The following is a 9306-nucleotide window of genomic DNA, read 5'->3' as shown; positions in this document are numbered from 1 at the left end:
CTCTCACTACCGTCTACACTAGCCAAACCTTGACCAAACTGGTCAGCGAGAATCCTTGCAGTTCTCCCCCAGGCACTCCGGTCTCCGCTCCGTGCTTCCTTCCTTGTCGAAACGCTGTCGTGCTGGTTGGACGGTAGACCTCCACGACGCTGCAACTCCAGCCGGTCCGGGGGATGTTTCCAGTAAATGCGCAATGTGAATGGGCTATCAGCCCCTTATATGGGGTGTAGTGACGTCATTGGCGGATTGATCCAATAATTAAGCAGTGAGAAAACTACCTGCATTGATATGAAAACCAGGTCATGTAGTTTGATCGCGAACTGCTAGGTGCCGCCCTATGTTAATTCATCTACGGCAAACTCCTACAATGGATGAAAATAGTATCAACCAAATACAAGCTACCGTTTGTATAATATGAGATAGTGGGTCGATCCAGTACAATATCTTCTTTGGACGACAGCACTATTCAATGTTATCTTTCTTCACTATGTAGCATGTCAGCTGTACCTATATTGAAAGAATGAGAATAAAATTTGTTGTAACGCGTTTTATTGTTATTTGTTTCCAATAGATACGCCTGTGGTATGAGTATTGTATTAGAACCACAATGGCCAAAGCTGAAATCTTCAGCTGAAACTAGAACAACAGTTGGTCTGATATCGATGTTAGGCCACACCGCCTTAATTTTATGGATGATATCCTCTGAATACCCCCCAAACTAGTGCGCGCGGGCGAATAAAAAAAAATCCGGCCAAAAATCAAAATGCTACTAAACCACAAGAATACAAAGCTGTTATCCTGAATTTGCGGCAGTACATAGCGACGTATGCGGCAAGCCGGCACATGCTGGCTTTTTGCAGAATTTCAAAAATGAATCGGCACTGTAGGTATGTATAGTGGAACTTCGGTAGCCTGGGTGTGGTAACTACCAAGTCGGTGTGGCCTAACGTTCCTAGAACAACTGAATATTCTGAAACCTATCGATCTAAAAGATCTAAAGAGGCGTCAGCGTGTTTTTGACAGCAATAACTTTGACTTCAATATATATACCTCTGCCAACACAAATGTAAAGTCACGTTGTAATTTCGCATTCCCAAGAGTGCTATCTAGAACTGTTTTAGGACTATGAACATTGCCACAAACTGTGCAACCAAACTGGCAATACTCATCTAATATACGACCCCCCCCCATGCTATAAGATGGGGCAAACTCTCACAAACCCGAAACCTTGACAAAACTGTGGTCGTAATAACGAAGTACTCATGGATATAAGTAATTAACCACCATTGTTGGGTGCATTACTCATAGGAAGGTTACATAGCCTTTGAATAACGTTGTAGACCGATCCCAAAGCCCCGCCCACCTCCTAAAACCAAAACGTATAAATGCTAATTAGCCACTCTCTCATTGGCCGAACCACTAATTGCCATCCTCTCATTGGTTGAGCCGCTCATTGTGATGGCCAATCAGGATCGGTCTAAACCGTTCATCTTCTGTCTATCAATCAATCCGAATCTGAATCCTCCTGCCATATCGGATGAGTGGTGACGTGAACAATGGACTTGTCCTGGATGTCGAAGTCGGAGAGATATTTTCCCTGGCCGTACTCCAGTAGCTGTCTCTTATACAGGAAACGTAAGAACTCCGGATCCATGGACATGTTTTTCTTGTCACAGATCTTGTGGATCAAGTCGTCCACTGAGGCATCCTGCAAGAAGATATACCTCAGTAGGCATCATGAATGACTCATATAATTAGTAGTCATGACAACGTGCACACACAGACACTGTTAAACTCACTTGCTCGCTCGCTCGCTAACTCACTCACTCACTCACTCACTCACTCACTCACTCACTCACTCACTCACTCACTCACTCACTCACTCACTCACTCACTCACTCACTCACTCACTCACTCCCATGGCCCAGCCCGTTTGTGTCAAAACTTTGAAACGCAAAATAAGAACATAACATATATATAAGCAAGCATTTGGCGGATAGTATACAGCGACTCTCTCATTGGTTGTTGCGCTAATTGCCATTTTCTGATTGGCTGAACGTATAAACGTATTTTGTTTTATGCTAATTGTGATGCACCGTCGGGACCGGCCTATTAGTGTAGTATTACCTTATGGATGTTTATGGCATTGGTTCGCCCATCGTTACACACGACAGAGAGTCGCCAGATGTCGCTCCCCTCCTCCGGGTCAGAGTCACTGGAGGAGGTATCCACGTCCTCCTCCAGCTCTCTCCTGGCCCGCGGGGGAGACAGCGGGTGGCATTCCGAGCACGGCTCGCCGCTCACACAGTCCGACAGCCGCAGCAGGACGTGCAGGGTGGACAGGTTCTCAATATTGTAGTCAGACAGACGTTTCCACTCGCTGTACTCCAGTTGTTTGCTGTCGCACATGATGCGAAGGTATTTGACGGGTATGCAGGTCTTCTCACTCACCCTTTTGAACAGGTTGTCCATTGTGGAGTCCTACAAGAAGAGACATGTAAATGTGTGTCGTAAGGCTAGTTTTCCACTACACGGATATCACCGAGCGACCGTTGAGTGACCATGATTGGAACTGTGTATTCCTTGAGTATATAATCAGAATGTAATGTACTATTTAAACAATGCGTCAATGACAACCTTATCTTAGCAAAATAGGCTATTCTATCACTTCTTGATAAATTATGCAAATGAGGCCATGATTTGAAAAAATTATGTTTATTGGTGTTCTCCTTCACCTAACCTAAAATGCGGCAATGATGAAATGCCCAGCAGTTAATACTATGGAATTACAGCAATTTCCTATGAATTATGCAAATTATATAATAGTAGGTCTTCATTCACATAATCTATATCTTCAGATGTTCCTCTAGTTCTCATTTACATGTTACAAGTGTTTCATGGTCCTATTGTCGAATGAAGCAGATTTATAGAATTTCCTTATTAGTTATGCAAATTAGCTCCTGATTTGCATAAGTGCAATCTAATTATGTCAAGCATCACTTCAGTTACCTACATAGCAAAATCACGACAATCCATCAACCTGTTCTTGTTAGTATTTTTGCTATTGTTAGTTTATGTTTGATATATTCCCTGTGTCGTATGTGTGTACATGTCAGAATGGACCACAGGGAGAATAGCTACAGTTTGTACGCTAATACATGTGGATCCTAATAAAGTCAAAGTTATCCTCCTTCAAAGAATTTTTAACAAATGCACCTGCAATTCCAGAACAGACTACTCATAACGTGTCAGTTATTCCCTAGCCCAAGAGCTCTCTACCATCCAAAATTCGTGACCCTAGCATGTCCAGATCGCGAGATATCAAAACCGGAAGTTCTGCTGCAGTACCAAGAAAAGCCGCCAGGGGGCCCAAAATCTAATCATTTCTAGGTCTCATCAAGACCCGCCCACCTACCAAGTTTCATGACAATGCAAATAATGAAATAAAACTTAAGCTTCTTGAGTTATGCAGTTCACAGACAAACAGACGGACAAACGCTACTAAAAACACAACACAGAACGTACAGAACGTGATAAAAATAGCACTACATGTATGAAGTATAGTAGTGAAGAATGGAGTGTTTCTCAATTTTTGCAGAATGGTTGACATTTTTATGCACAGCCATGTCCCTACCACACCAGCGTTATTGCTGTTGACCGAAAATTCCCGTTGCAACAACATTCCAGTATATATTTTCTACTTTCCGAAAGACCAGGGCAAACCAGGTCATGAAAGTTCGAGCATCATGGAACATCGTTGTTACAGAACAACGCTCTCTGGTTTCTTGTTCGTTCGGATGACTAAAAAGTACAACATTTAACCTATGAAGTACAAAATTTCACCTATTTTTCTGATGAACGATTTCCACTGAGCGATAGCAAATTTCACGACATCATAAGTAGAGAAGAATGAAGCAAAACAAACAAACAACAAACAAACAAACCACGTGACGTGACATCAGCATTGCCCGCCATGCTGGGTGGTTAAACCTGGAATTTGTCAGGTAAAGTTGAATTTTTTAGACGAATTACGTCATATAAACGTACAATTTCACAGCCATGTCTCCATCAGATTTAACCAACCAGTGTAGTGACCAATCTGAAAAAAAAAAACTGGCCACAATAACGGAAAGCACCCTATGTTTCCCATACTTGTGAAAGAATGTGTAAATACTTTGTGGATCCTTAAGATTCTGGTGTTTCCCGCGAGTTTCCTCACAAAAAGCTGTAACATGTCACTGTAATGCCCGTTGTCTGTCCCGTCCGCTCCGCCGTCGTTCTGTTTCTCAGTCACCGCCGCAACAGGTTGATCACCCTGGTCACAGTTCCCGGCTCCGTCTGGGTGTTGTACAACAGTAACGTCCATTTGATCGTCAGTACGGCCGGACTGGTCCTCCGTGCGTTCGGCTCTCTTTGGGATTTTTGTCTTGGCTCGTTCGAGTTTTGCTTTAATTTCCTTGAGCCGCTGCTCCCGCTGCGCGGACGATGCGTTCACTCCCTCTACCTCCTCTTGCGAGTACTGCAGCAGACTCTCACTAACTCCCCGCACTTCGCGCGCAAGGCTTTCAATTCGCTGATTGGTCGCATCCGTAGCCATTCCCACAAACGATTTCAAGTTCTTCTCCTGCTGATCCAAGAGGTTGGCAAAGTCTTCCTTCTGTTTCTCAAGGAGTTCTCTTAATGCAGACATGGTGACAGCTTCTTCTTGGGTAGTCTGACCTTTTTTCCACAGCGCCATGGCGAAGCCTGTTGAGTTTGTATCGTCAGTAGAATGATTATAACGCGTTTGTGTTCGAAACGAATGAAGTGACGTGAGGCGTTCTTTACGTTATGTTCCGTTGTTTGAGCATATACACGTTGCTAGGTGTCTGCGTATCCAAATATAGGCATTCGTCCATTCTTCACCTGTACGGTCTGCACCTCTTATGTTCTGTTGTTTGAGCACAGGTCGCCAGGTGTCGCTGCGTATCGCTGCGTATGCTAGCCTCTTCCAGGTTTCGGGAGACGGTTGGAAAGAGTAGAAATCGGCCAAATAGAGAGATGGCATGCCAGGGAAGTTGGTCTGCTGGAGAGAACAGTTTGACCGGCAAAATGTACTCTCTAGCGGACCAACTCCCCTGGCATGCTATCTCTCTCTTTGGTCGATTTCTACTCTTTCCAGCCGCCTCCCGAAGCCTGGTAGAAGCTAGCGTATCCGACAAATATACTAGTAGGCATACGTTAAGACTGGACCGCTAAAATGTTGGTACTTTTATGTTGACATTACTTGCCACTTTATCCTTATTTTCCGACTTCTCTGAAGCTAGTGGGCATGAGAGATTGGTCGAAAGGACTGTAACGATTACCCAATTGCTTTTCAAATTAACAAAATAGATGAAGCCGATCACAATACTCTAACGATTTCCAAATCAACCTTTTATCACCTCCTTAAGCTTTAAACTGTGGAGCGTTACGACCGTAGAGCGACCAAAATCTCCTCAGTCCTTCAAGCGAATTTCATCGACAAAGAATTGCACTTTGCATGTTTTGTTGTCTTTCACAACAGCTTTTTACACCATGGATCTATTTATATGGAGTCACAGTTCACATAGATCCAATTTTGGTCGCACAAAAAAGGTCGCCCAAGGGTCTTCTTCCAGTGGAAAATTTAAGTTCTTTCGGGGGATATCAAAGACATAAGCGGATAAAACCAGCAAGTTAAGACGATTTCTTTAGTGTTTATTTTTTGTCTAAAATGTTTACTTAATGATAAAGACAACGGAGGTGAATAAACACCCACAGTAATGCAAGCTTTCATCCAGCCTCTGTACCTTTCTCTTAGCGATGTTTTCTTAAAAGCGGTAAAAGCGGCATGTTTTTTTTTACTCTCTCTCACAAATGTTTGCGTTTCTGGTCATGATACCCACGGTATGGTTGTCAAGCAATTAGCACGACATGTTTGCACGGAATTACTTGCCGAAAAATTAAGCACACTCGGTTGTGTGCGTGTGGCTATCTTTATTAATATTTGATACCAAGTCGTAAATCAAATTTTAGATCAATTGGAAAGACGTGTCATTTACAAATGACATCTACCACGATGTTATGTGTATATCGTTTTGTCTGGGATTTTTTAATTATTCACCGTTTAGTGAAAGCTCAGTAACCTAGGAACGCAGGCATCGAGACGGCGTGCCGTTTTTTTTAATAACTCGTCAATCTTGATCATGAGCTTGGGACTTCAAGCCTGGTTAACTAGATTACTACACTACACATGAGACATTCAAACTAATCCAACATTTACAATTTTTGTGTAGGGCAAACAGGCCTGGAAGACTAGAGCTTAATAATGCCCATTTAACAAAGCTCACGTATATAAAATGCCCCTTTTATTTCGTCTGTTCCATTTTTGCATTAACAAAAAACTGAGAAAAATACGTCACATACACGATTTCATTTAATACAAAAAGTATCGACAAAATCACTATGTAACAGCAGCATCAAACAGTTTAACAGCATAGTAGCTTCGGCGGATAACATCATGTTGTAAGGTTTACCGCTGATTCTTTTTTTAAATATTTAATACGAAACCGTTAAGTCAAAACATAGTCCATTTTAGAGCACGTACTGTTGGCTTAAAATGTTCTCTTCTTTAGGCACCTGTCACACACACAGACAATGGTGCCACAAACTTTGCATAATTCATGAGGTGGGTACAAACTTGTTGCCCTGCGGCTCTAACTATATTTAGGTAATTTGTGGCTTCAATACACATCATTTAGGCGTGGCGTCATTTTATCTATCAGTCAAACAGCCACGGCAATTCCACAGAGAATACAAAATACACACTCCAAAATCCGTAGCGTTCCTTCACATGCGACAGAATTTCGCCCAATTTCGCATCAAAGAACGTTGGTACATCGACTGTGCTTCGTGCGCCGGGGAATGATAAAAATCACTTCCCGGTCCCTCAATTTCTTTCTTCGTTCCCGACACAGACAAGGAAGACCTCCCCGTGTCGTAGTAAATGCGTTTTCTTTGTCTTACTCCTCTGTTACTCTTTTTGGATCCGTCCTTTGTCGCTGTTGGTCCATCTCTGTATCTAGACAGGAACAGTCCGTGTCCGGTATCGTTCTCTTCCTCCCACAGACTGCGGAGCTCTCCGTTCCGGGCTATCTTAGGCCGTCTGACGATGCTGTTGGAGCGGGTGATGCCCGGGAACTGCACGTTGTTATCGTCTGTTGTAGCGTGAGTTAGGTATCTCTGACAGATGTGGTGTTGTAGCATGAAGTGTCCGGACAACTGGGGAAGGGTTAGTCTGGGAAGGATGTTGGCACGCTGTACTCTCATACTCACTCGGTTATTCCCAGAAAGTCTGTCGCCTTCTACGACATCGACAAGCCACCGTTCGCCTCTGTCCTTCACCCTTTTGGCCTTGTGCCTTGGGTTCTCAAGGTCCAAGTTCGATTCCCGTCTCTCCTTTTTCCTCGCCGCCGGTGTGTTTGGCGGCGCCCGAGGCATCTTTTTCGGCGAGCAGCGGACAAGTTTCAATCCTTCATCGGGAAGATGGGGCTCTTCCTTCGCGTCTTCTTCGCGAGCTTCTGGCTTCCTCCCAAGCACGATCGTTAGTTTCTTAAGATTGGTCATCCTGGCTTCTTCTCAGCCGGCCCCCTACAAGGTCCAAACAGGTGGAAATCAAACAAAAACAATGCCGCCGTCTCTCCGACACATAAAAATTCAGTCAACAAGTCCCACGTCAGCTCTTTTGAAGAATGACTTCCATACTACCAGTCCCACATGAAATATGTCAGCGGTTGGCACATTTATCTTCTTGACTGACTCTGTAGACTCGCTACAAACAGGTGCTAGCCCAAAGGTTGTCTGTCTTTCGCCAGTCGAAGTCTCGAGTGGTTAAAGAGACGTCACAGCAAGTAGACAGAAAAGAAAAGATTGATACGCATCAAATAATCTCTTACGTCGCCGGACAACGCAGGGCATTGAATACCGCAGCAGAAATAGAACAGATGTGAACCATGTCGGGGTATTGTTAATGATGTTGTTGTTGTCAGGATAGGGTGATTTGACTATAATATGTTAAACAGAGATAGCGTTTGGAATGGAATGTTCCCCCAAATAGTGCGAATAGAGCCCGCCATTGGTAGACAAGGCACTTTTCCTCATTGAATAAAACCTAAATGGTTGCCTGCGATTCAATGTACTAAGTAACAAGAGGTCGATGATCTCATACCTTCGTCATGCATGAGTTTGAGTTGTCCCAGATGTGCTACTGTATATAGTTTGACTTTTATTTTGCTGGTATATAAACCAAAGGATGTGTGTGATACGTTAAGTCGGAGTACTACACGGTAAGGAAATTTTCCGACATAGTCACGACACTAGACGTCATTATCGTCATTACTGGGTGTATCTTTTCGGGTTTGGAGTGCTGTGGAGTTTTCATGTTGGTGGTGGTTTCATTGGAAGTATGGAAACAAAGGGCAACAAAATTTGTTGTTGTTTTTTAAATCAGGCGAAAATTAATACCTACGCTGATGTCATCCATACAAATTATTTTTAATAAAACCTGCCCTGTACATGGATATATATTGTGTTACAAGATGCTCTTAATTTTTGTAGTTGACAGGGCCAGACGGAAAGATTTAATTTGTTACAGTAGAATAATTTCTACGACCGTAAAGATTACACCAACACAGCATCAGGTGTCAAACAGTCTTTAATTAATTTTTCACCCAAAATTCTTCCATGCATTCCAAACAGAACCCAGCTCTTTCCTTATCCATCGGCTAATAAGAGTTTCTCTAGACACCAAAAATATCTAACAATCTATAGTATCTCTCTCACATACATTTCTCTTAACCTTATTTGCTTTCTAGAATTCTCCAGTTAACACTGAACCACCAAACAAGTTATAGAGAAATTTAATTAGGCCACACCAAGTAAATTTTATGGATGACGTCCTTTGGATACCCTAAATCTAATGCGAGAGGGCGAAAAAAAAACAAGAAGGGCCCTAAAAAACAAGACGCCTAGATAAGAAATATTGCACTGCTGACAGGACCATCCTGTCTGTTAATAGTTCCAAAAACGGAACTGTTTTGGAACTATTGACAGGATTTTTTTCAGTGCCATTTTGTTTGTTTTTTTAATTTTTGTTTTCATTTTTTTAACCAGGCACAGGCTTTCGGCATTACGGGTTTCACGATCTGACGATTTGCGGCACTGTCGTGACTCTAGTCATAGTTACAGGAAGCGGAATTTCTTGTTTTTTTTTCCTAGGAACAGGCCAAAATCAATGCGCGCGCGGAC

The 9306-nt window shown here is 42.9% G+C and overlaps 2 protein-coding genes across 2 annotated transcripts; both read right to left on the bottom strand.

Moving 5' to 3' along the window:
• Positions 1-1349: 1349 nt before the first annotated feature.
• Positions 1350-4738, bottom strand: LOC109466355. Its single transcript, XM_019764066.1, has 3 exons — positions 4220-4738; positions 2128-2481; positions 1350-1708 (listed from the first exon to the last, which is right to left on the bottom strand). Exons 1-3 carry the CDS (start codon positions 4736-4738, stop codon positions 1505-1507), a joined length of 1077 nt encoding a protein of 358 aa, XP_019619625.1. The 3' UTR covers positions 1350-1504.
• A 1750-nt stretch (positions 4739-6488) lies between these two features.
• Positions 6489-7871, bottom strand: LOC109466366. Its single transcript, XM_019764077.1, has one exon. It carries the CDS (start codon positions 7624-7626, stop codon positions 6850-6852), a length of 777 nt encoding a protein of 258 aa, XP_019619636.1. The 5' UTR covers positions 7627-7871; the 3' UTR covers positions 6489-6849.
• Between the last annotated feature and the right edge of the window lie 1435 nt (positions 7872-9306).

The sequence above is a fragment of the Branchiostoma belcheri genome, unplaced genomic scaffold (genome assembly GCF_001625305.1).
Source record: "Branchiostoma belcheri isolate BF01 breed outbred unplaced genomic scaffold, Haploidv18h27 scaffold164, whole genome shotgun sequence".
Taxonomy (NCBI): domain Eukaryota; kingdom Metazoa; phylum Chordata; class Leptocardii; order Amphioxiformes; family Branchiostomatidae; genus Branchiostoma; species Branchiostoma belcheri.
The sequence above is the reverse complement of the archived record's forward strand: the minus strand, read 5'-3'. Positions and strand labels throughout refer to the sequence as shown.